This window comes from Tetrao urogallus (assembly GCF_951394365.1).
Source record: "Tetrao urogallus genome assembly, chromosome: 6".
NCBI lineage: Eukaryota > Metazoa > Chordata > Aves > Galliformes > Phasianidae > Tetrao > Tetrao urogallus.
The window spans coordinates 50,674,614-50,702,495 of record NC_136819.1 but is presented as its reverse complement, the minus strand read 5'-3'; the positions used below and the strand labels follow the sequence as shown (position 1 = coordinate 50,702,495).

General features: G+C 40.3%; 1 protein-coding gene across 8 annotated transcripts in view; it reads right to left on the bottom strand.

The window, feature by feature from the left end:
* The window catches only part of KLC1 (kinesin light chain 1), a gene marked incomplete at both ends in the record, with an annotated part of 57,575 nt that overhangs the window by 15,607 nt on the left and 14,086 nt on the right, over positions 1-27,882 (bottom strand). For 4 of the 8 annotated variants that reach the window (XM_079536982.1, XM_079536983.1, XM_079536984.1 and 1 more), the window contains 8 exons: positions 562-661; positions 812-985; positions 1,640-1,741; positions 2,344-2,431; positions 2,943-3,168; positions 5,061-5,139; positions 7,065-7,295; positions 8,750-9,010. In XM_079536982.1, coding sequence (XP_079393108.1) covers positions 562-661; positions 812-985; positions 1,640-1,741; positions 2,344-2,431; positions 2,943-3,168; positions 5,061-5,139; positions 7,065-7,295; positions 8,750-9,010 — 1,261 coding nt within the window. Of the gene's footprint in view, positions 1-561; positions 662-811; positions 986-1,639; positions 1,742-2,339; positions 2,432-2,942; positions 3,169-5,060; positions 5,140-7,064; positions 7,296-8,749; positions 9,068-25,221; positions 25,422-27,882 lie in introns of those variants that run through there. The other 4 variants (XM_079536981.1, XM_079536988.1, XM_079536985.1 and 1 more) reach the window with 4 other exon arrangements.

The window sequence follows — 27,882 nt, the reverse complement described above, 5'->3', positions numbered from 1 at the left end:
CACAGAATGCAATAAAAACTGTGATTTACAGTTGATGAAATGGATTTAACTTCAGTGTACAATGTAACTTGTACAGTGTAAAATATCCTTAAATTTACAGAGTAAATATTCTTAAATTTACTGTGTAAATTTACAGTGTAAATTTAAGGATATTTTCTAATTCTTTGTATGTTAGAGAATGACTCATCGATATATTCAGTGTCCTTAGAAATTTGTTCCAATGACTGGAAAGTGACATTTTCAGCATTTATAAAAATGCCAAAATCAGTTTCTGATGTACATAAAATAAATCACGCCAGAAATATGCTGCAAAGGATATAAACCTAACCAAGGCTCCCTCACTGAAGAAACTTTCATTTAGAATTAAATGTTACTGCTGTATCCACTGAACACCTTTTTATGCTGAATTTTACAATACTTTAATGCATCTGCTATCTCAATTCTCAAATCTGCTTCAAGCAGACAATTCTAATTAGGATAAGACCAACCTCCAACAGATTTTCTTCCCCAACTACCACAAAAATTATACATACTTTGAAGTCTAAGGACGAAGTTTCTTACCATCTACAGAGCCAAATTCCCGTTCATGAGCACGAGTAAGAATCTCTTTGTACAAAGTTTCCGCTTGCTTAAATTTGCCCTGTTTTAGGTAGCAGGATGCCTGGAAAGAAAACACCCCCAAAAAGACAACAGCACTTTTTTAATTTAGTTTGAGAAGTAGTACAGTAAATACAATACATTCTGAATAATGCACTGAATACATTCAATTCACGAGAAAATCTCACTTTAGATTTACTTATAAGAGCCTTACCAGGTTATTCTTTGTTTTTGCAACATTTGGATCATCTGGTCCCAGCTTAGTTTGGTAAATTTCCAGCGCTCTCTGATAGTAATATTCTACTTCCTCATATTTACCCTGGTTCTGGCATAGTAGAGCCAAGTTATTTAACTGTTTGGCAACATCGGGGTGATCTTTCCCCAGGACCTGGAAAAGAAATATCTCATATTAAATTATTTTCCAGTAATCATATCAGGGTTTAAAAATGTATAAATTGCCCACTGGTATTGATTTGTCAGAAATTTCAACATGAAGATGATGAAAGAGAAGGATATGATAATTACTCAATGATATTACAAGTCCAGAAGGCTGTAGGGAAACTTGTAACAGGCATATTTTAAACCATACAGTTACATTAAAAGCAGCGTATTATCCAAATAAGCCTGAAGATGCAGACATTCAGTCACATGGACCATGATAAATATCCCCATAGTCCTAGAATAATCAGTTTTAAAAGTTTAAGTTCCCTGTTTAATTCCAGTGCTCTTGCCAAATCAAAGATCTCCCAACAAACAGAAGGGGAAAAAAAAGGTAGAGAAGGTTTATTACAAAATACAGAACTTGCAATACACCCAGTGTGCTGCAACAGTTCTGTAAGAATTTAACATGGTTTTATATTTCAGACGTTGCTAACTACTGTGATTGGCCTGGCAGATCTGTCCAATCAAAACACAGAACAAATGTAAGGATGCTTAATCCTGCCCCAAAAAAGTCTATTCAAAGGTGTTCTGTTTGCATTGTTTTGTTGGGTTGCTAGTTTTTTGGGTTTTTTTTTTTTCTTTTTTTTTTTTGCAATTGTACCTTTTCTCTGATTTCCAGAGCTCGCTTACACAAAGGTTCAGCTTCTTTGTACTTTCCCCGTTTACCATAGAGAACTGCAAGATTATTTAGAGTTGCTGCCACCTGCCAACAGAGAGAAGTATTAATTACGTCAATTTGCTGATACAAATAGCTATTAAATTAATGTACTTGTTTTCAAATTTACCTCTTGAATTTTGCAAACAAAGAGATTCCCAAATGTCATTCACAAAGTTACCCCCAAAGTTATATATGCTCAGGCCTGCCTCGCTTCCAAACAAGTGGCATGATGAGAGACACCCCACTGATTTTTAACACTGGGTACAGAAGTTTGATTTATGCCTCATTTAAAAGCAGCAGCAAAACAAATCAGAAGTACACCTTCAATCTGAGTTCACTCAATCAACAGTGATTCGAGTAAGCAAATTAACATTTTTCTTTATAAATTCATTTCCCAGAGAAGATCCATGCAATCTGATCCAAAAATCAAGTAAGTGCAGGTCATTTGTGGTGAAACAGCATCAAATATAACGCTTATATTCAAAAGAAAACAAAGAATTTTACAATGTGGCCTCCTACCTGTGCTGTATAGAGATAAGCCAGGTCTTAAAAACTTTCCTGTTGAGTTTAACATTAGAATGAGTTGAAAAAAAAAAAAAAATCATCAGAAAACAAAGCTAAAAATACAGTATTTCTTGTATACAAACCGCTGGATGATCTTTGCCCAAAGTCTTCTCACGGATAGCCAAGGCATCATTCAGGAGATTCGCTGCGTCTTTGTATTTGTTCTGGTCTCTGAAATTTAAGAAGTGATCATTAATACTGAGGATTGAGAAGAGATGTCATAATAATGAAGCTGGCTTCAGTACTGGACTAAAGATGTTACCATAACAGCAGATTAATTAAGAATACATTTAGGAACTGCAAGACAAAAGCATGAAGCTCATAACTAAAGTAGCTAGAGGGCTCAGGACTAGCAGGTTCAATTTTGACTGTGCTGTCCAATTTATGTCTCTAGATTACCTGAAAGTGGATAACCAACACATGGTTCTTCACCATACCAAATAAGGAAGGGGCTGGTTTTCAAAAATGCTTTGCTCTCGCAACAAAGGCATAGACAAAAATGCAGCAACTCACTTGAATTTTAGCGTGGGTGGACATACATTTTAATGGACTCTCTTGAGGGTTTTAAAAACAGGCAATGGAAAATAATAAGACAGCAAAAATGCTAGCCTGAACACTGTCAGGCTACAGCCAAATGTCGACTATTTGTTCAGCTGGCATTTATCTATGTCACTATACAAACCTGTACACCAAAGCAAGTATGTTCAACATAGTGGCAACGTCAGGATGGTCATGGCCTGAAGTCTTCTCCAGATCTTCAAGAGCTTGTTTACAAAGAGGTACAGCAACCTCATATCTACCTTGGGAAGCGTACTGAATAACAAGATTATGAAGGGTCCTTAATCTTGCTGGAATTTCATAGCCACCTTGTTGGGCAGCAGCTGCTGCACTGCTATGCTGCTGTTGGACTGGAAGAAACCCACAGGATTTTAATTTGTTTAAAAAGATTGATATAACTTGAAGACATTTAACATTTTAAACTCAGTGACACACAAGAGACTTGCTGAATTCTATTTCTTCAATACAAAGCATTAGTATTAGAACAAACATACCTCACTTAATTCTTCACATTCGGTCCACACTTCATAAACAAAGGTACTGCATTACTATTATTTTACAGTTTTACTAGCTCAGGAGGTCTAATTAATAAACAAATGGAGAAAATGTCATACTTCACCTCAGCAAACCATTAACAGTTCTCAAGACTAACACAATTTTACAATCAGAAATATTAAAATTTCCCTATGGAAAGGAACACTAACGCAGACAAGCAAAGCACTGGCAGAACAGGTCAAATTATTTCTCCTTTTTCCATTATTATCTTTCTCTGAACTTCTCAGAAACTTCTGTTTTTGCTCATTTCCCTTTGTCATATCAAGAAATGCCTAAGGTTGGCACAAAAAAGATTAGAGCACCTTGGCTGCCGCAAGTAGCAGCTATAAGGGAAAAGGCCAAAAAAGACCAAGTCAAAACCAGTGTCAACTTTTTGATTTTACTTCCTAAACTTCAAGTTTAGCCATTTGTTTTCCTTAGCTACTGGTTGTTGGTTGTTGCAACCCCCTCCCACTCCTCCAAACTATCCCTTCTCTCTTAGCCTAGGAGATTTCATCTCTTACTCATTTTTATTGAATTATAAACACACAGAACAAGGGTTCCTGCTGTGAGACCGACTTTCTTCCCTCTATTAAAGGAAACACTGTCACAGCAAGCAGGAGCCTTTTTCTGTCAGTGGAATCATACAGTTCCAAACCTACATCCACAATCATTGCCTGCCAAACCACTGAAACATTTGAGTATTTTTTTTTTCCTGGAGATCAAGGAAATTACCAAAACAGCCCCACTGTTTAAATCAAAACAGTAAAAACACAGATGGACCACACAGGTATACAGGCAGTTTTGCCACTCAAAACTTTCCTAATTCAAAGCTCTAGGTAAGGCCAGATAAGCTCAGGATGAAGTCCACGATCAACACTTTCATAATCCCTGCAAATCTTCCCCCCATTGCTGTTGCTCATATACTCCATGCTTGATAGCATGGTAACCTTGTGTGTGCTCAAAATGGAAATTCAAAACTCTGAATTTTGATTAATTGCTAATTGATTAGCAAGGTAGTGCCCTTCAGACACTTTTTTTTCTGTGATTTATTCACTAAGAATCATTATACCACTAGCACACTGCGTATACACTACCAATATAATGTATAATATAAGCTTTACATCTGTAAGAAAAACAATTTCAGTAAGGCTGATCTGTCAATGGCTTCTTTCAACCTCTAATTCAAACTTCATACCTATTCATTGGTCCCTCTGACTTGAAGACAACACCTCTAGAATGAGTAATGAAGTAAGGAAAACAATCTTAGCAAAGGACAAAAGATTGAATGAGAAAGGCTCCATGTCCCAAAATGTTAAATCAGATCATTTAAAAGGTCATTAACAGAATTACCATCTGGGCAGATGACCAAAAAACGTCAGTGTTTCAGAGAACGTGCCCCTGTCACCTTGAACAATTTTCACTATTCTGAGGCCCTCAAAAAAAAAAGACCACGGGACCAGTTTCATAGTGAAGTTAGTTCCAGGAATTTTGCAACAGCTAGTAAGCTTTGAAAATCTAGGCCCCAGTTCTGCACACCACAATTATGACAACTGATTTTCCTGTTTCATTATTCTAGTAGGGCAAGAGGTATTCACTGCTTCACTCTGCCCCAGAAGACCATACACGTGGATTCACTTTTCTGATAAGCATCCTTAGCCTCTGTATTACAGAGATGTAGTAAAACTGCAATTAGAAATGTACTTACTTCCCTGTCCTTGGTCATCTTCATCATTGGGAAATAAGTCATCCAAAGGCTCTTTGGTGGAATCTGTGTCTTTGTCCTCCTGTAGAAAAAGCCCAAGCCCAAACAAATTGTTACACATTTAAATCTAAAGCATAAATTCAATTTAATCCTGCAACACTGAAGGAACTTTCCACATCCACAACCTTGGAATTGCCAAGAATAATGCTTCTCATATAAATTAAATGAAGGTCTCATGTTCAAATGTATTTACACCCTCTGTCCTAAAACAATATGGGACAGCTTCAGGAGATCCAGGAATAGAAATCAGGTCTCCTAGATCTCGGTTTTTTTTCAGTTCAAATTAAGCTCCTAAAAACACACTTGCTACTTTTACCAAAACGTTATGCCTACAGAAAAGTACCCAAAGAAGAGCAGTACTGAAAACACACTTGTCCATTGTGCTTAGAAGTTATACATGCAGTTGTAGATAAGCAAGCGAAAAGAATGAGACTGATCTCCAGAAGGAGAATAAATTTGAACTAGTAACCAGAAATAGATTATCCTCCCATCCTGTTTCACATATGTGAAGCCTACAGTAAATATATATATATTATATATATATATATATATAAATATATAAATATATAATATATTTTATATATATATATATATATATATATATATATATATATATATATATATATATATGGAGAGAGATGGAGAGAGAGAGAGAGAGATTTGATGTTCTCAGAAATTTTGAAGTCAGTAAGAAAACCCAGCTGCGTATTCCCTTTTTTTTTGGCCCCCTGTCTGACACTTTTTTCTACAGAAGAAAAGGTAACTGCTGCTGCTGGCTCTCAGACTCAATGGTTGCAAAGCAGGTGCTCTGCAAAAACTAGCAGATTGATGAAACTATAACCTTCCCACCTGATTTCCATTTTTAGACAAGCTGATTCCAAGTTTACTTTGAGTATATATGCAATTGACAAAAGGGTAACAACAGGGACTGTCCGCGTGGTTAGTGAAATCATAAAGGTGCTTTGTTTAATTCGTTACTACGTGCCAATCAGATTTCAATTAGTGTTGTTATTTAGGCCACCTACAGATTATTGTTCAACTTTTAGGGCATAGAAGTCAGAGTATTCCCATCTCCTGTACCTTTTCTTCTCCTTAAAGTTTATTAAACAGACTTCATTGGCAGTATTCAACCACAAATACCAACTCATGAATCAACTCTGAAAAATTCTGAATGCATCTGGTCAACTCTATGTTAAACAGCATTTAGTCAAGCAAGAATAAAACACATTTTCACCCATCATGTTGCTATTTGGTTATAACTGTAAGATATGACTAAGTAGATCTGAACACACAAAATAAGATCTTTTCTACAGTACTGTCCAGGAGAAGAAATAAAAAGACAACATGAAGAGTAAATTACTTAGAAGTCCTTTCAACTGGTTAAGTCACTTCTGTAAATTAAAACTGTATCCATTTGCTCTCTGAATCTAAGAATATCTAACAAAATAGGTTAGGTAATAATGACTGAAAATGTACATATGATCACAATGTTCAGCAGAAGGTGATGAAAGGGGATCCTACACCAGTGTAAATTTGCAAAAGATAGAAGCAATAGGGACTACACATAGCTTGCATTAGATACAAACAAAGTATTTTTCCTATAGTCAAAATAATTCAAGTCCTCTTTGTTCTTAGAATCCAAATAAGTTTGCACTGCTCACTTATTTATAACTGCCGAGTGTATGGAAGGAAATTTTTGGCCAAGTTCAGTTTATAATTTTTAAGCTAGCATGACACTTTTTTTTTTTTTAATACCTACAGGCAGTAAAACATTTACTCTCTTACCCTAAGAATCTAAATTACGTGACACTAGTATAAAGCAAGCACTTCAATGACATGTTTATGTTAGCAACAAATAAAAAGCTTCCATCTGTCATTTTTCGCTAACTAGGCAGATTACAGCACATGCATAAATGTGAGCTGGTTTTTCCCCACGCAGCTACTTACTGATGGTGAAATATCATCATCGTATTTTTTTAATTGATTCATGAATTCTAGATGCTTCTTCTCTTCCTCCAGCTGAGCCACAGATTGCTCACTTTTCTGTAGCTTCTGTTGTGTATTGGCCAGTTCATCCCGTAGCCACTGATTTTCCTGACACAGTCGGCGAACCTGAGCACGCAGTTTTTGCTTCTCTGATTCCACTGCATTTAAGTGATTTGACAAGGCCATCATTACCTAAAAGGCAGAAAGTATCATATCACGACATACCTCCTCCAGAATGCAGTCCTGTATTCAGCACTAAAGTGTTCTATTACTTAAAACCTGCATTTGTGAGATCTGGACACAGAATAACAATAATACTTCAGTGACTGTTATACTATCTAAAGGTGCACACAATTACACCAGCACATAGATGTAGATATATATGAGATATTTGAGTGTGCAGATATCCTACATGTCTGAATCATTTTTATCCTGTAACATGATAAAGCAGCCATAAAAACAATCTGCTTGGATTTTTTTTTTTTTTGCAAAGCAATGTCAAATGAAAAATGAGTTTAACACTGGTGAAAGCCAAACTCTACATACAGCACACTCTGCTTTCTGTTATTAACTGTTTATGTTAATATACCACCAATACAAATAGAAAGCATATCTTCAAAGAATGGGTCAGAGGTGATAATAAAAATCTTATTTTAGGAGTGTCAAACTCATCTAAGTTATCAGTATTTCACCTCCTCAATTTCATGTTTCTTAGAAGCAAAGTTACTTCCACGTGTTTTTGAACTAAGCATTTAACATGAAATATCTGCTGTTTTTAACTAAAATGTCAGGTTTCAAAAACAAATATGAATTTTTTAGAAACTACTTTTTCCTTCTAAAGGAAGATAAAACATGAGGAATAATTTCCTAACACCAGTTCAAATCTCCAGACTTCAGCACTGAGCTGTTTATGTATTCCAAATTAACATGCATTTTCTCATTCACCTTCTGCAGATGATACCACCCTTTACTACAATAGTTTATGGAAGTTAGCACTTAGACGCTGCTTTAGGGCATAAATGAAAGTTGCTCAAATTCCATACTAAATTATTAACCTTCAAAATGTATTAAAATTCAATTTTGATTTGTTAAGGTATTCAATAAATATTGGAGACTTTTAAACCCCAAGAGCGCTGTGAGCTTGTATAAGGAATCTCAGAATCAAAGGAATAAGAACACAAATGTAAGATCACAGCAGAGCTGAAAGGTCAGTCTCCTAACCCTAAGGAAACTCATTTGTGCATGACCTCCACACTCGTATTTCAGAGCTAAGGTGCTGATGCTTGGTTCTTGTTTGAGCAGCTCGTTACCTAATGCCATGGAAAACTAATAGAAAATAGCAGCCACCTCACCAAAGCAGAGAGGAGCTTAGCTACAGGCTTCAGGGCTTTGAAACATAATGTATAATTAGTTCTGTAACACAGTAAGACAGCCTCTATTAATTACAGCAGCCTGCTTCCTTAACACGAAATAATAACTTCCATGACTCAGCATACTGCCAATTTCAGTAAGACAAATGTACATCCTTCAAAACCGATTATGTTTAAATTTCCAATCTGAAGTCAAACAATGGTCTTTCGTTATTTTTTTAATACAATAAAAACTTAGTCAAAATCTGAAATGCTTTATTTCTACTTGAGCTTTACCTGTGCTTCACTAAGGCCGAGCTCCAGCATCTCCAGTGACTTTCGAATCATGTTTGATTTTTCTTCAACCAGATTAGTTTCATCATCTTTCTTCAAACATTTCAGTGTTTCAAGTAAGCTCTGTAAAATTGAATTGTGCTCATTCTTCAATGCCTCCAGTCCATTAATCACTTGCTTAGTTTTGGCAATGATTTCATCTTGAGTGAGCTTCTCCAACTTCTCTTCCTTTAGATACACCATTGTGGACATGTTTTCATACATTCTGAAAAGGAAGAATACAATAGTTAACCAAAAGGTAAAAATAAAACAAGAGATTCTCTAAAAGTATGCACTGGTAGAGCTTTTCTTTCAGTCATTAAAACATAAGAATTTGAAATGCATATTCATAATGGTATTTTTGTGCAACTTCCACAAAGTTTTAAGTTCTGGCTTTGAACATTTCAAGGCTTCCAGTTTCTATTTCCAGAGTTAAGATTAACACCAATTCATGAGTCAACAATAAATCAAAAATCTATACATACAACAACATGGCAGAAGAATTTCTAATGAGCACCAAATAGGATTCTGGTTTGTGCAGAAGCAAGTGTAAGAGCTGGTATTCAAAGAATACACTGTAATCTGATAGATGCCACTATTTATGTATTACAAATGTATTATGTATTACAAATATCCACAAAACAACACTAGAAGAAAACAGCATCAACCCTCAAAAAAGGCTGAGAGATCAGTTAAGAAAAAAAACTGAAGTCTTAGCTTTTCTAGTCCTTGGAAAAGGTCAATCTGTTTTAAAATTAATAACTGCCCCCTCAGGAGTTGTTGTTACACATCTAGGTGTTCATACAGAATCACATACAGACGTTTGACTGTGGATTCAGACAACTGTTTTAATGAAGCTGCAACAGCTGCTAAATGCTAAATGTATAGCACAAACTTTGTGAAAAACATTTCACTGTGCAATTTTATCAATAGCTCACATACTACATTAAGGCTATAGGACTTCTGGACGTTCACAAATGCCTCTACCAAATGCAAAGTGTAGAAAGTCCTGTATTTTTATGATTGCACGTCCTGTTAATGAAGTGACAGCCAAGTATAACAACGCCGAACTACAAACAGATGATGGAGATCAACTGACCCTATTTCATCACCACTAGAAAAATCTCCTATAATGAGAACAGAGAACGTAGGAGGATACGAATATCTTCAAGCGTACTGGGAAGAACACAAAGGAACAAGCATCCACACGTGCACCTCTTTGTGACAACAGCTGGAAGATGTGCTCACCCTACAGCATTACATAAATAGAACACTGCTCATTCTCTGCACACTCAAACCACCCTCTCTGTTATGACTTTCTTTCTCATAAAAGAGCCACATACTGGTTTATTTTGTTATCAGCTATTGTCTGAAAACACAAATAATCTAGAAAGCAATTAATTCAGTTTTACCACCATTTAGCTTCACATGAACTTCATAAAGAGATGCATTCTGGAGCATTTGTATCTGTATGAAACACCAAATTTAGCTGGCTAAGGAATCAACTCACCAAATCCTGATGAGCAGAACACTAATTACATATTTCCCATTTATAACCAGAGAAATATTACCTGAAATGCATAAATACCATTTTAAAATGCATACTCTAAAAATCATGTATAAATGAATTATATATAATTTAATGAAAGCAAGATCTGTAAATATACAGATATTTACATATTCTAACAAGCACACTCGTATGAGGAACTGTTACGGGTTATGCTAACTGCAGCTCACAGATCAACTCTCATTATCATCCTGCATACTTACATGCCTTCAATTAACAATTTCCATCCTGAACACAAGAACAGAACGTTTGATCATATGGAAATAAAAAGGCAGAGGACATCTAGAAAACAAGCTTTCATTTTGTGTTAGAGAAGTTTGAGAAATCTCATTTATAATTATCCAGAGCTTCCCTACAACATTTTTTCCGTACTCCAAAATGAGTTTGTAATCATTTGCTCCTGTCTCATGTGAACAGGAGTAGCAATTCCTTCTGTGAGCTGCAGCGCTTTGGAGTCATTCTGTAACATCACAGATGGAAAGGAGGTGTGCGCTTGTGTGTGAGCTGCATATGGAGGTTTAAAATAAGAATTTGTACATATAAACCACAGCATCAAAATGAAATGAACACTGATAAATTAACAGCCACTCACTGGTACTAAAAGAATAAACGAATAAATGAAGTAATACCAAAAGCTGTATCAGGCCTTGTAAGACTCAACCTTTCGTGTGAAAACGAGCAAAGTAGCCCCTAGGAAGTATCTATCCAACAGAAGAAAACCAGCAAAGAGACACATCTGGGTGCACAGTTGCATCTCAGGTGTGAACTGACACCACGGGGAAAAAGTGGTTGACAGTGTTGTTCAGGGTTTTGTATGTTATACTTTGAAGAATAAATGAGGAAAGGGAGAGTAACAAACATTCAGTTTATCATGTTATTGGGTTCTCTGTAAGTGTCAGATTGGCCATTAAATATTTGATATCTCTTAAGAGTAATGTGGTGGTGCAGTGCCATACCTATGATATTTTAAAAGCCCATTGGTCAACAGGGCATATTTGGCCACATTTGCAAACACAGTGATACAATTTGCTTACACACACACACACACACACACACACACACACTAGAGCTGACTACTTAAGCTCTTGAACTCCTATTTAAGGATCTCATAAACACAAATAATTTTGTGCTCACCTGCTTCAAAGAAAAAACAGTGTCATCTTCCTATAGATTGCCTCCAAGAATAAAAAGGTTCACCTGATAGTGAAATTTTATTCAGGTAGAAGAAATCTAAATAATTTCTGATTTCTTGAACAAAAGTACTCTTAGCTGTATGAGTCTCCCTTTCATATGAAGCTTATGAAGCTTGGGAGATAATCTGTAATCACATCTAGCGTCTGATCATTACTGCTTTAAAAGACAATTTGAAAAAAATTATCTGTGAAGTGCTGTGACAAATAAAATTCTCCCAATCCTCCTTCCTCCAGAGCAGCCAGGACTGCTGAGCACAGCAGAATGATGCGTCAGCACAAAAGAAAAATCATTTCCTTAACAGAAAAACTACAAGACCTGCTCAGGCCAGCCCTACTGCTCCTGCCATCTATATGTGCTGCCAACTCCTACAGACTTACTATCTGTCAGTTCGACCTTCTTCCTTCTCCAATATTTACCTCCCAGTTCACTGGTACCAGTGAATTTGGATTTTGTGTTGAGGGTCATAGTTTAGTGAATACTATTGGTGATAGATGGATGGTTGGACTGGATGATCTTGAAGGTCTTTCCCAACCTTAGTGATTCTGTTTTGAATAATAAAGAGTCTGTTCAAGGGCTTTTAACCTGATTTCACTCCCAGTTTCTCCTTAATTAAATGACAAGGCTCAGTATCTTAAATCTGCTGTGCGCATGTCTCCTTCTGCATTACTTGCAGTCTCTAAGTCATTAATTCCCTGCTCCAACCAGGCACACGTCTCATTACATCACGGAAAGCACTGCTCTAACTGCTTTCCCTGCTCAGCTTAGTAACGGAGCGCAGCGCTTCTCAAACAAACCTAAAAAGACCACAGGCTTTCCAAGCACAGAAAGAAAAGATCACCAACAAACGAAAGCGATGCAGAACAGCCTGCCAGGGCGTGCTGAAAAAATATCGCAGTTCAAACGCGCTGCTGTTATTCTTTACAGTCAGACACGTCCAAGTCTAACAAAACAGATAAGCAAGAATTATTCCTTCAATCTAAGATGCTACTTTCTCTATTCAGCAATTTCTACCAGCACAAGTCCCACAACTTAAGAAACGTACAACATCCTCTCTTCTTGGCTTGCCCTCCTTTTAACCAAAATGGTCCTTTACGTTCAGGCCTTTTATTTCAATACTTGCCATCTCTGATGCCACAGAAAAAAAACAGCGTAGCTTTTTCCCTGTGTTTGACGTACACAGGGCTGCAGTTGAATTCCCATGCTACATGAGACTCTCCTCATCATACTGCATTTGAATAATATGAACCTCCAGAGAATAGAAAATCTTGAGCTGCATCTGGAAACAGCGTACAGCAGGAGGTCAGGCTGAAGGTACAGTTGCTGACCCACTTCTATAATCAGAATGCTGCTGCTCGTACTGCCTCGGGTTTCCAAATATACGATCTCAAAACGTCTTTGCTATTCAGCACACGTGCACAAAAGCTACCTTAAAAATAGCTTGGTGAGAACAATTAGCAGCACATACTGGAGGCCACAAACCACCGACCAGAAGCAGATCGGCAGATGGAGCTGCACCTGACCAGCAACCAACTTTAAGCTGAGAGAAGTCCTTTAGAAAAGGATGTGTTTAAAAACAAAAACAATTCACACCTTGGACTCTTTTTTTTTCTTATTAAATTCCTGCTAGCAAGCATCTGAATTAAAGCAACAACAAAACACATTATTGTGCTTCTTCTGCCAGCTTCCAGCTGACCCTGATTGCAGAAGCTTGCCCTGCCGCTTGGTTTAAAACAAAGGTATGCAAGGTGAATACTATAAAAAGGACACATCTAATCCTTTAATGTCAAGGGCACACATTCTAAGAAAAGCTCAGAATAAAGTTTGTAATTTGGCCTACAACATAACACTGCAAGACATTTTTCTGGGTAAGCAAACATACCACACAAAGGCTTAGTGCTTGTGAGGATCAACCCAGGGGTGCAAACTCCTGGAAACCCCATTGGCTGCCGCTAAGCCAAAACAATGTTAAAGTGAAAAGCATTAAAACATAACTCCAAGTAAGCCTATAGCACGGCTGATGCTGACAGCTCTCTGACAAAGCTATGGGAATTCCTACTACAGAGCTCATTTACTCAGATTTCTGTATCACAGCACTACATCACAGCAACACTAGTGAAGCATGTGCATCTCATTAGCAATGACATCTGCAGTTTTATCAATAATAAAACACTATTTTAAAATATTTTTTTGTTTCTCATAAATAATAGAAAAAAAAGAAAACCTTTCAGAGTAATTTCAGCCTTACTGTAGCAAGTAAACTACTTTCATTGGAATTACGACTTTCCACTGAAATAGTTAATTCATAAAACCTTACACAGCATAGAAGCATCTGGAGTGGCACAGAAGTGTGCAATAAATGAATAGTTCATTATTCCTCTTAAAGGTTGTTACGGCGTTAATCCTTTGATAGTACTCCACCAAACTAACACTTCAAGCTACCATTTCAGTATTGTGATATAGTTAAATCTCAATCCCTCTAAGACTGACAACCTGCCAACGTAACCACTTCCAAAGTCTTTTAGATTCAGCCACATCTGGAATTCCACAACTCTGCCAAATCCCATCTTGCCCCTCCTGGGCTCTTGGATCACAGTGCGCTATTCTTCCTCCAGAAAGAGGCATCTGCTTGGATCCTACATCCAGTCCACTTGCATCACAAGCATGAAAAGCTTAGGCTCTGTGCATTCTCAAACCTTAGCATCTCAGGTTCCTAACGAAGATAGGTGAAAATAAAGCCTTCATATCCATTTGTTACTACAGAGATGGCTCTCTGTCAAAGCTGAAGCAAGCACACCAGAAATCTGACAGGTGTGTGACAAGCTCTAATACCCGTTTGTTAATTTTAGTTACGCCCATACAGCCTCTGGAGAGAGACAGACAGCAAGTCTCAGTCTCCTCCTCCTGGAGCAAGGCTTTGCTATTGCAGTACTGCTTTGTCAACACCAAACAGCCTCTGCCGCGCTCCTCCAAAGCTGCACTTTGTTTCTTGTGAGCACTAATAAGCACCTTCACGCAGCCACACATTGACCTCAAGAAAGCAGAGCATTTTGCCTGTTCACTACTGCACTGTCACAACATACCATAGGATTTACCTCATTCTTACGACCACAAAGCCCACCTCACTGTGACAACCAGAGATGAAGGCACATTTTAACAAAAAGAGTAGTTACATAAAGGCAGAATAAGCATTCTTGAAAGCATCACAAGTTGAGTGATTTAAGAAGTCATCATAATCGCATACGGTTATTAAAAATACTTGTGACAAGAATGAAGGATACATCAAGAAAAAAAAAAAGCAAGGGTAATTATTCAAGAATTTGTATTGAAGTTCAGGATTTTTTGTTACAAAGACATGCATTATAAAACACCTACTTCAAGTGGATTGAAAGGAAATTGTCACTATTTGTAAAGAAATACTGACAAGACAGTTTGAGTTACAAATCCATCACTATCAAATCCCACATTTTTTTACCCTCAGTATGCCAACTGTCTACATTAGTTTCTGTGTGGGAGCAGCACTTGGCTCCTCATGTGCTTACCAACCTGTGCAGCCACGTCTTCAGCCTATAGAAAATATTTTTGGTAGACAGATTCTAGCTGATGAGAGAAATCTCTTTGGTGGAACAGGGAAATGCAGCTATAGCAAAGTGTTTTTAAAAATAAATGTCTTGAAATTTAAGCTGTCAACAGCATCTTTTTATCTTAATACTACATAGCATTCAGGTAAAAGTACAGGAATATTTCCAAGCAGTGCATTCTCCCTTCAAAGTTTAGGGTGAAGAACCTTCCCCTTTCACCTTTATGCTTTCACTTAAAAAAAAATGAAACCCCCAAACACTCAGCTAATTCTTCCAAAATCACTACAGGAAGAGATGCAAAATAAAATAATTCAGACACAGAATCACAGAATCACTCAGGTTGCAAAAGACCTTAGAGTTCATCGAGTCCAACCACGATCTAACCATACTACCCTAACTAAACATTGTCCTTAGTATTAAGGATAAACTAATTGTGCATCATCAAACGTTCCACCAAACCTTTACAAGGGCAGTCACCAGGTACCAGACAGCACTTTGCACCTGACAAATTCAATCTCATAGGAAGCATAGCAGGTGATACAACCCCCTAGAAGAAACAACCTTGTATCATTCTGGGTGCATCTTAGCTCTCTGATACAGTGTGTGACTCTGCTCTAAAGTGGTTAACCATGCCCTTGTTAAATACTCTGCAATCTGCAGTGCTTACTCACAAAATCACAGAATGGCCAGGGTTGGAACTGACCTCAAGGATCATGAATCTCCAACCCCCTGCCGCATGCAGGGCCACCAACCCCCCCATTTAACACCAGACCAGGCTGCCCAGGGCCCCATCCAACCTGGCCTTGAACACCTCCAGGGATCGATGGGGCATCCACAGCCTCTCTGGGCAGCTGTTCCAGCACCTCACCACTCTCTCTGTAAAGAATTTCCCCGACATCCAACTTAAATCTGCCCTCCCTCAACTTAGATCCATTTCCTCTTGTCCTGCAGTTTTCTACCCTCTCAAAGAGTTGATTCCCCTCCTGTTTGTAGGCTCCCTTTAGGTACTGAAAGGCTGCAATGAGGTCACCCTGCAACCTTCTTTTCTCCAGGCTGAACAAGCCCAGCTCCCTCAGCCTGTCTTCATAGGGGAGGTGCTCCAGTCCCCTGATCTTTGTGGCTCTCTTCTGGACCCTCTCCAACAGCTCCCTGTCTTTCTTGTACTGATGGCTCCAGACCTGGACACAGTACTCCAGACGATGCCTCACAAGAGCAGAGTAGAGACAATCACCTCCCTGTCCCTGCTGGCCACTCCTCTTCTGATGGAGCCAAGGATACCGTTTGATACAGTCAGATGGTCCTGAAGTCTCCAGAGCCAGGAGGTACGGAGTGGTACAACAGGGCTCCAGCCCTGTGTTTGGCAAAGTCACCTTTCTATCCTGTGCTCTCACACCTTAAGGTCGCACCATAGTTTCATTTCCAGTCATCTCACACCTTCATCATTTATCTCCATGATTGCTAGAGCACTCAGTGCTCCTTCAGGACTTTAACCTTATATTTAAAACCATTGCATTTGGATAAAACTGATTTGAAAGCAATCCTGTACCTAGGATGGCAGAACAGTCACATCCTAAAACAGCCGTGCCACTAGAAACAAACTATCACACATTTTCTAGCATTGCACCAAGCACAGCCACACTAGCAGAGAAGAGCGACATGGAAAAATAAAAAAGGAAGAAACAAACTCATCCAGCATATTTCCTGGCCATTTGTTAGCACAACAACTGGGTGGGGAATTAAGAAACAGATTCAGTGGCTGCACAAATGACAAGCAGGCAGTGTAATTCAAACCTCCCTGACTGCTGCTTTTACAAATATGCTGGGCATCTTTACTCTCTACCTGCATGCTGCACAGACTCAAAACTTGTGTTAATTTCTAAGTCTTATTCTAACAGCAAATTTGCTCTAAAAGCAACATACGGCATATAATTTTAACTAGAAAGTACTGTAAGAGAAATTGCTACTAAGAAAGACTTACCTCTTTCCTGAGCAACGGAAAGGAGATGTAATCAAGTAGAATGGCTTAGGCTGGAAGAAACCTCAAAGCCCACCCAGCCCCAACCCCTGCCATGGGCTGGCTGCTCCCCCCAGCTCCAGCTGCCCAGGGCCCCACCCAGCCTGGCCTTGGATACCTCCAGAGATGGGGCATCACAGGAACAGCAACACTGGATGTGAAGACAAAGTCACCGTTGGTGCCTCTTGCCTTTCCAAAAGGTGACTTGTAGAAAACAAATTTTGAGAAATGAGGCCATCTGGCTAATACAGCTACCACTACCATAACAGAACCTTATTTGTCTTCTATGGGTGATGTCTTAAGCCACCAGGAACAACCACCAAGGACAGGAGGAGGTCTGTGTTCCAAGCACTCCAAGAGCAGAATACAGCTGCACCACATCCTCTCTGTTAAATATGATTCTGCCTTACATTGACACAGTGACCACATTTTCACACACTAAATCTTCCCAAGGCATACCTCAAAATTGACACTTCTTCCTAAGGAGTCATTCTAGTGAGACTTCTGGGTCACTGTCCCATGCTGGCATACTGACAAACACCATCACAGCTCCTGCACCACTCCATATTTCAGTACAGCAGTACATCCACAGAAATCATAAACAATAGTGCATTCTTAGATCTCCCATCCATTACTGCCTTATATGAGAGAGTCTTCAGAGAGAGAAACGGCTGTCAGGTATCTGGTGCAGACCACGGGCATTCAGTCACTGAGGTAATGGCTGGAGACAAAAAGCTGGCAGTGCTCCACGCGCAGCCAGACATCTCACTCACATCCTCCTGCTACAGCAGCACAAGCATACCTGTCCATAACAAACCAAAGACCTGCTCCTTTCACTGTGTTATCTTGCAGACAAAGGTGAGAGAGAAAAATAACAGGCTCGGGGCTTAAACCCAGCCAAAACGTATCTATTTCCCTGTGCTGTTTCCATGTTAACAGAATGAGGATACAGAACATGTGGCAAGAGTGTGGTTCTACATAAACCAGCCCTGAGACTCAAGAGACTCTCAGCTATAACCTTAGACACTTGTATATTACTTTTCTGTCAGCAGAAATAGTTTACGAGGCTGCTGCCTCCCCATCTCCTGCTCCAACCTCTTCTTACCATCCCACCACCTGTGCTAATCCAGATACACACAGCACTGATCGGTGGGGAAGAAATAATGCTGCTTCTCCCTCAAAACACTTGGGGGACACATCTAATTTAACCACTGAACAAATGACATGTTAAAGCCAACAGAGATGAGTGATGGAGGAGTAACAGCTGCCTCTCTGAAATGGAAGCTGCACAAGTTGGAGGATACAGCTGTGGCTTTCCTACGTGATACAGCCTGACACTGTTTGACAAAAGAACATCCACAGAAACACTCCATCTGAAGCACAATATGCTATACAGGAAAGAAAAAAGAAAAAAAGGGACCCTCCTCTCCTCTCCCCAACACAGAACACACCTCCCTCTCCCATCAGCCCATAAACCCACATGGCATGCTTTGCAGATCACCCAGCTACCTCAGCTGGAAAGGAGCACACTCAGGATGCACCGCAGGAACACGATTACTGCGGTCCCCTGGAGCTGAAAGCCACCTCCCCCTCTCAGGGGAATGGCACACACACATACCAGCACACTGCCCTTCATCTTTTGGTAATATTTACCTACTGGTGCTGTTTCTAGACAAAGCACAGTATTAGAACTCTATGAACATTAGCAGTAATGTACTGCTGAGAGGGATGGCAGCACAGGATACAAGAAACAGTTCATCAGTCTATGTATACAAAATAGAGCGTATGTATACAAAATACCCAGAACTATGATATACTGATATACAGCCTGTTATCTGATCATCCTGACATGCTAGGTATTGTCATTTAAATGGACTGATTTTTAGATACAACTCTGATTCCTAGGATATACACAAAACATATTGTAAGAAAAGCAGATATTAACTGTCAGAAAATAATATATGTCGGAAAAATGCATCTGACACTTCTTGACCTTCTGAATGTAAATCAGTGCATCATTAACTTTTAAAATGGTTTTCTGGGGTGCGTGCAAATAAACACAGGGTTGTGCTCACAGAGCGATTAGGCTGCAGTGAGCCACCACCCCACCCTGCCCACCTACAAGGAAGCTGTGTAACTGACTAGACTGGTTACATCCTTCACTCTCTTCACTTTGGAATATAATAAAGTCAGCTATGGTTCTGATGTAAGCACAGAAACACCACCTTAAAGTGATTCATGGGTTTTATGGCAGATATTTACAAAGAATCAAACTAGGAAACTGTTCTGTTTTAGGGTAACCTGACAAAGATATTTGAGTGTAATCAAGGCATGATACTGAGAAACCATGCAAAAAAATCTGTGTTTAAGTAGAATGTGGAAAGCACACTCAGAATAGAAGACTACATGCTTCCTAATTTAGGAGAGAGAAAAGAAAACAGGAAGAAAAAAAGAGCAATAGTAATTATTTGAAAAAATAAATTCAATTTAATTCCACCTGCAGGTCAAAGCAGCTTTCAGGGTAAAGATTGCTTCTGAGGGCACTGAAAAGAGCTGAACAGCAGAACCCAAGGGAGATAAGCTGGATTCAGAGAATCAAACCATGATTAAATCAACAGACAGATACTATTACTTGCATCTGTCTTCTTAGCTGACTCAATCTGTAGAAACTATCAAGTATCAGAGATTAGATATGCTAATTTTATATTGTATAAAGAAACTAAGCATTAACTGTGCTTCAGTGTTTGTCCTTTGAATACCATTTCTTTGTTCATGTACCCAAATACATTTTAGGTACTCATGCCTGCCTATCAGCCACGGCCTGTCATTATGCATTATATTAACTGTCTGCTACAAAAAACATCTTCCAAAACAAGCACAGCACTATCTGTCAAAGCACCTCAAACACAACCCTGTGGAAACAAATCCTGCATCACTGAAAGGACCTGTAATTCTGGCTCTTGCCCTCTAACAAAGTGCCTGCTTCAAATCCCCTAAGTCAAAGCAACAAACGCATCTCAGCAAATCTGAGCCAGCACGAGCGCCTGCTTTCTGGTCTGGCTTTTATTGATTGTGGGGACTGGTAAGTATTTTTTCAAAGGAACCACACTTATTTCTACAGCCTGCTATTAGACAGGAAAACGTTCCACTAAAGAAACGACCGGGAGAGCCTCGCTACCTCAAGCTGAGCATGACTCAGGATATAACTGGCTCTATTTTGAGGTCAAAATGCTTCTTTTTAAAATAAACACTTTGCCTTCCACTAGTACTTGGTTACCAGGAAGTACAGATTAGACATTACATGCCCAACGATTTTGTTGTAAGGAAAACAACAGTTAACATCTCAAAGAAACATTTTTTTCTAAACTTTGGTCAGTGTTTTCATAGGAGAAAATACTTGGAAAATACAAAGTGTTATGCAGATTGTGCTACGAGAAATGCTTGTAACTTCTATTGCAACGATGATGGAATTGGTCAGATCCCACCTTTATGACGAATGTGTCATGCTGAGCTATACCTTGAGGCACATGGGCAGCAAAAGGTTTCTTTAAATAAACCCGGTATGCTTGCCTTTGTCTTTGCTACTACACTGTTCAACATTAAGTGCAAAAACACCTTTTGCTTCTTTGAATGTACCCACGCTCATTTTTAATCCCTTTAGGAAAACAGTACTTTAAAAGTTATTTGTATACTTAATTGAGTTTTAAAATAATCATCTGGAAAGAAGCTGCTAATACCAGAATAAACCAACTTACACGTCTTCCAGAGATACTGAGCAGAGTAAGAGATGAAAGAGTAAACTGCATGAGCCCACATGTCTCAAGAGAAACAGAAGCTGCATTACGTGGACTCAGCACAGAGCAGGAGGGTTCAGCATCTCCCCAAGCTCCTAATTAAGAGACATAGGTAGGTATGTCTGTACCTATTTTAAACAGATCTCTCTCTGTGTTTAAATGTACACAGCCTATGGGTAGCACACAGGTGAGGGTTTTCTGACCTAGTTATGGTAAATTCCTCATAAAGAGCAAGCAGCAATTGCTTTCATAACCCTTATGCACCCTTCAAGCAGTATTTTGATTACTGTATGTCAAAACATTTAGTAGACTTTCACAAATTTCATTCACATTTCTATGCACTATTCTTCTTTCGTTGAGCAAAGGCTTTTTAAAATTAGTTTCACTAATAATGCATTGTTGGCACATCCCAATAATGTACTGAGCAGCAAATGAAGCAACTTTGAGACGTTTAGGGGATAGCATTATTTTCTTTTAAAATTACTTACAACTTTGTGTTTTCTTTTTTCTTTGATTAGAAAATGAATGGAGACCAGACTGACACTGTTGTTAGAATTTCTCTTTAGTGCAAGTGTCCATTTCGATTTCCACCCATCAGAAACAGAAAGGCTGCCAAACTTCAACTGCAACACGATGCAGAAGTGATACCGCATTGTTGTGTGACTTCACTAACTGCCCATTTCAGTGCTCTGCACTCTGCTACCCGGTTTTGCATTAAGTGCTCACCTAATTGGAATTGCAGTTTTCTACATTTTTGAAAATGTCACAAAAAGGTTATCTTAAACCATGTGTTCACAAAGAAAACTCAAAAAATCACGGCAACCCCCTACAAAATACAAGGCCTTCTGCTCAGAATCAGCGCAGAGATCAGTTTTCTCTCTGCTTCCAGTAAATGCTGAATGTGTTCCTTTCAATTGTCTCTATAATCCCAGGGTTATAATATCCTCTATCGTGTTTTGCTGAAGCTTTGGAATTCATAATCAATTAAAGTAAAGCCATTTTTAGAGCAGTTTGAAATCCATTCTGAATTCAAAAAGGTTTTGATATTTTTTTTTTATTTTTTTTTTTGTAAATCTCGAAGGTTCCTTTCTAGCTTTCCAATGCACACCCTTTGGGCATGTTTCCTATTTCAGAGAAGTGCAAACACAGAAGGGAAGTGGAACAGACAATTGCTTCCCAGAGTAATTGTTACCAAACCTTCTGCCATTTGCAACACAAAAATAACATTTTAAGATTCCTCGTTCAAGGCGTTTTAATGCAGGACTACAAAAAAAACAAAACAAACAAAAAAAAAAAACCACGAGTGACATTTGCTCAGCATTCTGTTGTTTAAAGCGGACTATAAGAACAAACTTTCACTTTTTTTTCCCCAGCTCCTTTTGCTTTCTGATCATGTACCCGAACACTGCTGGTACAATGAAGTCGGATACACCGAAGGAAATCTTTCGTGGAGAAAAAAGCAAGGCGTAGAAGCACCTGACGGATGGAGCAGAGGCTCCCAGCGGCGTCCATCTGGGTGGTGCCGCCCCGGCCATGGCAGCGGGCTGCTCCCCGCTCAGCACGCAGGGAGGAGGCGCGGTGCCCCGGTCTGCGCTTACGCACAAGGGCTGTGCAGCTGTACCGACCTGACACCTCGCTAGCTAAACCAGCAGAAAGCCAGAAGGATAAAACACCTTCCTCATTCACCTCTGCCCAAAAGACAGCACTAAAGAGGTCAGTCAGGCATGAGCGTTATCTCGCCCCTACCGATTTACCTCCTTTAACTTTACACAAGGATGCCAGAGGACCTTCTTGGAGCACGGCACGGCGACCCGCAGCCCGAGCAGCGCCGTCCCCGCCTTCCTTCCTTCCTTCCTTCCTTCCTTCCACCATTTCACACCGCCCCGCCGCGCCGTGCGGCGGTCCCACGCAGCGCCCTCGCTCAGCCCCGGCCCGCTCTCCCCTGGGCGGTGCCGGCGGCGCCGCAGCCCCGCGGGGGGACAAAGCGCGCGGCGCTGCGGGGTCGCCTGAGCACGGTGACGGAGCTGTCAGCGGGGCGCAGCCTGCCGGCGCAGCCTTTTGTTGTCTGAGAAACGGGAGGGAGGAGAAAGGCGAAGATGGAAGAGGAAAGCCCCGACCCGCCCGCCCGCCGTCCCCCGCTCACCGCTCGGTGCTGCAGGCTCGGATGTGCGCAGCGCTCGCTGAGGCGGCGGGGGCCGCGCAGCCCAGGGAGAGGAGGCGGCCAGTGGAGGATGTCAGCGACGGGCGGGCGGAAGGAAAAGGATTGTTGGGGGGGAGAAAGAGAGCGGGCGCCGCCGTGCCTTCGGTGCTTCCCGCGAGGAGCTGACGGGCCCGACCCGGCCCCCGAGGAGCGGGCGCTGACAGCTGCAGGCGGCCGCCGCCCCGGCCGCTACCGCCGCGCCCCGCCCAGCCCCGCCCTGCGCTCCGCCCGCCCCGCCCCGCCTGACATGGCGGCCGCCCTCCCTATCCCAGCAGCCCCGGCGCGCCCTCCTTTCCCGCCGCTCCCCCCGCCCGTGTGATGTCATGGCAGCCGTCCGCTGCCTCCCCTAAGCGCCGCCGCCATGGCTGCCTGCGTCCGACCGGAGGGGAAGGACGTGAGGAGGGGCTCTGGCGGCCCTGGGGCTGCCTGGGGAGAGGGGCTTAGGCTAAAGCTGGAGCGCAAACGCTGAGGTGAGGGCTGGGTGCCGCTCTGTGCTGTTAGTACTTGTCAGCATCCTTGTCTTCGTGCACGCCGAGCCGCCCCAAAGAACCCTGCTGTCTGACAGGTGTAGTGTAACATGGAAGAGTTTCGTGGGAACTCAGTGATGTTGCTGCAAGAATTAAATCTTTGCAGCTTCTAACTTCACTCCTGCTCTTCACAGAATCACAGTGGAAAGGACCTTCAACATCATCCAGTCCAACCATCCACCTGTCACCAGTAGCACTCGCTAAACCATGTTCCTCAGCACAAATCCAAACGTTCCTTGAACACCTCCACTACATCCGTGGGCAGCAGGCTCCAGTGCCTGACCGCTCTTTCAGAAAACTAGTATTTCCTAACGTCCAGTCTAAATCTCCCCTGGCGCAGCTTGAAGCCATTCCCTCTAGTTTCTATCACCAGTTACACAAGAGAAGAGGCCGACCCCTAGCTCACTACAGCCTCCCTTCAGGTAGTTACAGAGAGCAATAAGATCTCCCTGAGCCTCCTCCTGGTCACTATTTTATCTATGTTCCATTGAGTGCATGTTAATCACTGAAATGAAGAAAGGTGGAAGAAACAGGAGTTCTGAGATGAACAATGCCATTAAATATGACAGAGCACTGCCACATACGTTGGGAATCATCGGGGAACAGTGACAGCCTAACTTTATAAAAGTGTTATTAATGTCTAGACAATATTAAGGTGCATTATCATCTGAACGCTGTGTAACTCCTGCAGTACATAGAGATATGAATCATAAGCTTATGGAAATATGGAGATGTAGTGGTGAATCAGAATGCGCAGCCTCACCTGCACGGTGAATTCTGAAATACACAAGGGAAGCTATGCTAACGTCTGTTTGTCTGCAAAGAAACAATCAAACAATTCTACAGAATGGCAGGGGTGAGAAGGCAGGATTCCTAAAAGAAAAATGGAAGAAGGAATCACAACTCATGCTGTAGTCAGAGGAGCCCAGCAAAACAAAGTGAGGAAAAAATGGATAGGCTGCAGAATGCATGAGCAGAGAATCCCTGTGGGGTTTGAAAAGCCAAGGGCACTGTAGTATTGACAGGGAAGTCCAGGCAGTGGCCTGGCCAACTATGTGTAATTGTGGTAAGTAGGTGTCTGAAAGTAATATGAAAGGGGACAAAATGAAAAAGCATTCCTTTATATGCATGTTTTTAAAACGAAGAGTTATGTCAGTTGGTCCACAAGTTCAGAGAATTTTCATGAATATGCAAAAGGTTTAATTAAAAATAGAACATGCCCTAATTACATGATTATGCAAGAGAACTGATTCAAAGGAACCCCTCCTGTCTTTTGAATAAACAATATTCATTGCTTTCTTCCTATCACACATTTGCTTTCAAAGATTTCCTGCAATTAGCTGCTTACCCCAGGGAAATGAGTATCTCTTGAACAAAGCACCTACTCCAGCTTTGACCCTGATTCATAATATGCTGCCAAATGATGTATATGCATGCTTGCAATTTTGCACATAAGCAGCACACACTACAAGCTGCATCGTGCAGCAAGGCTGCTTATTGCAGAGGAACTAATGTGCAGTATTGCTTACCTCTGGATATGACACACAAAGAGGAATAGACACAGGAGACTGTCTCTTCTCAAGCTTCTGCCTGACCCGAAATATCATCATTTCTCTCCAGCTGGATCTTGTTTTTCTTGTTCCTTCTCCATAAGCTACCTGCATTCTTCCAGCAGAAAAGCTGTCTGCTGCCCACATTTGTCTTGTCCCAGGAAACTAGTTACACTGTGTGCCCTGTTTTTAGGATGAAGTGACCTAGACATACTGTCTCTAAAATATTCTTTGTTCAACGAGGTCACTATTGTTTTCTGCAGTCACCCAAGTGGGTATTAAAGTAAAATCCCCAAATATGTTATTTATAATTCTGAATTCTTTATTCTCAATATACCCATTCCCCTCCTCTCCCATAAAAGAGTTTGGAATTTGCATTGGGACGGAGCAAATCAAACAGTTCAGCTTATGCAGCAGAAAAAGCTCTTATATTTTGAAGTGCAAGTGTGAGAAATTCACACAGCAAATCAAGATTCAGTTTGACTGACATCCACAATCAGAGCAAGCCTCTGCAAAAAAGTTCAGATTCATTTATGAAGTGTAGGTCACTTTATTTTACTATTGCTGTTATATCCTCTTGCCTTAGAAGATCCTTCTGCCAAAAGAGACAAAAGGTTTTTAAGACTAAATTTACAGTCTATAATATCTATGACTTCATTCTATAAATATGGGCTACCATAAAGCATTTCATTGGAATAATTTCAGTTGCTGCTAAAGTGCTGTTTAAAAGCATCCTGGTAATAATAAATATTGAAAGGCCAGATTCAGCAACCTGTCTGGCTTTTCATCACTATCACTTGACAGTTGCATATGTTTTTAGTTTATATTTCCTACAAGAATGTCCTTTATGAAGAACAGGAAACATAAAAATCAAGGCTCAAGACCAAAAGTGTCAAGTACTCAGCTGCAGACAGCATTAGCCTAACTCCTTTGTACAGATTTGCAAATTACTGCATGCAGAGCAACCTTGTTAGGATGGAATTCAGGCACTCGGGAGTAGAAGGACCATATTTTGTTCGACATGACTCACTGTCGTGGTCAAGATGCCTGAACGTGCCATAGGAAACCCACTGTTGGGCATGGCATTAAAGTACTAAGTAAAATAAACACTGATCACAATCCTCCTTCCAAAGTCAATAAGCTTCATTTACATGGAAGTGAATTCTCTTTTTTCAGTCACAAGGATTTCTGGAAAGTGCAACAAATGAAAGCCAGCATGTTTCTCCCTGACATTCTCTGTCCACAGTGAAATAACAAGAAAATAAAGCCTGCAGTGTAATCCAGCTCTAACAGGCCATTTCAGTAGTCAATTTCTTTTAGTTTTTTTTTAAAGAGAGCAGGATGCTTGCTGTGGACATTAACATTTTGCTACCCAGAATTCTTTTCATCCCATCATTATTACAGAGGAGTGCTATTGTTAAAATCCGAAAGATACTGAAGGTTTAAAAAGTCATTCAGTTAGCTCCAAAACATTTTTTTTTTTTAAGAAACAAAATGAAACAACTAGCACATAAGAACCTCAGCTAACACAGTTAATCAGATGAATGCTAGAAACTGATACACAATTTTCCTGCCAATGAATGCAGCTATAAAGAAAAATATCGAACAACTTCAGCAACACAGCTATATTTATGTATTCCAATTTCCTCTGTGATCTTCAACGTAATAAATGATCAAGGAGTTAAGAATCCTAGCCTTCGACAAATTACAATGCTCCATGCCGTATGAATCAGTATATCCCAAGATTGCACTTTCAAGCATCTGAATTCCCAGCAGGTTAAGGATTGGCAGTAGAGAGTTTTTGATGTTAATTAGATTGGAACCTTCATTCATTGCATGCAAGTGGGTTTCAGCCTCTACAGGGGACTGCACTGGCCTTTACGTACCCCTCCATCCAACCAGCAATTGCTCTGTCTTCTAAGAAAAGACATTCTTCTTTCCAGCCAACATTAAGCAGAGGGACAGACTGGGACATAAACTTTTCTCAGTACTAGTAAGCCAGTGCTTCTTCATGAAGATAAGGAAGGAAGGAAGATTTTACTCTCACAAAGATTCTTATATACATTTAAAAAAAGAAGAACTTGTGATTTTTCTGATGCTTACACTTTTCTGATGCTTACATGCGTACACTTAAGCACAAGAAATGCCAGTCTCAGGGTATGCCTGTGCGTGACCTCCGAGTAGTTTTTGTTTTTTAATATAACTGTGAAACTGAATTGCAAAACAACTGGGTATCTTGCCCTCTGTGCCTGAGAACCTCATGCCAGTGTTGTCTCAAGGGTAATTCATGCGCTTAGATACTGTGCCAAATTGAGTTGTTTTTCTATCTGTTTTCCCTTGCTAGCGATTAGCCCCTCTTCTCTGTTTGCATTTCTAAGTCCTCAAATGTAACACCTCCCTTTTGCACTTATTTAAACCATTGCAGAGAAAGGATGTTTCTCCCGGGGTAAACCTCCTGGATGGTCCTCCCATCACTCACCTGTCTAGAAGATCTGGCATTCCTGGCATTCCTTTCCCCTTCCTGACCATCAATTTGCTTGGCTAAACAAACTGAACCCTTGAAGCCTTGTAAGATTCTATATCTCCCTGATTATCATAGCTGCCCTTCTCTGCTACCATTTGCTCCATCTTTCCTGAGCATAACGTGCTACAATTTTGTGCCATGATCGCTAT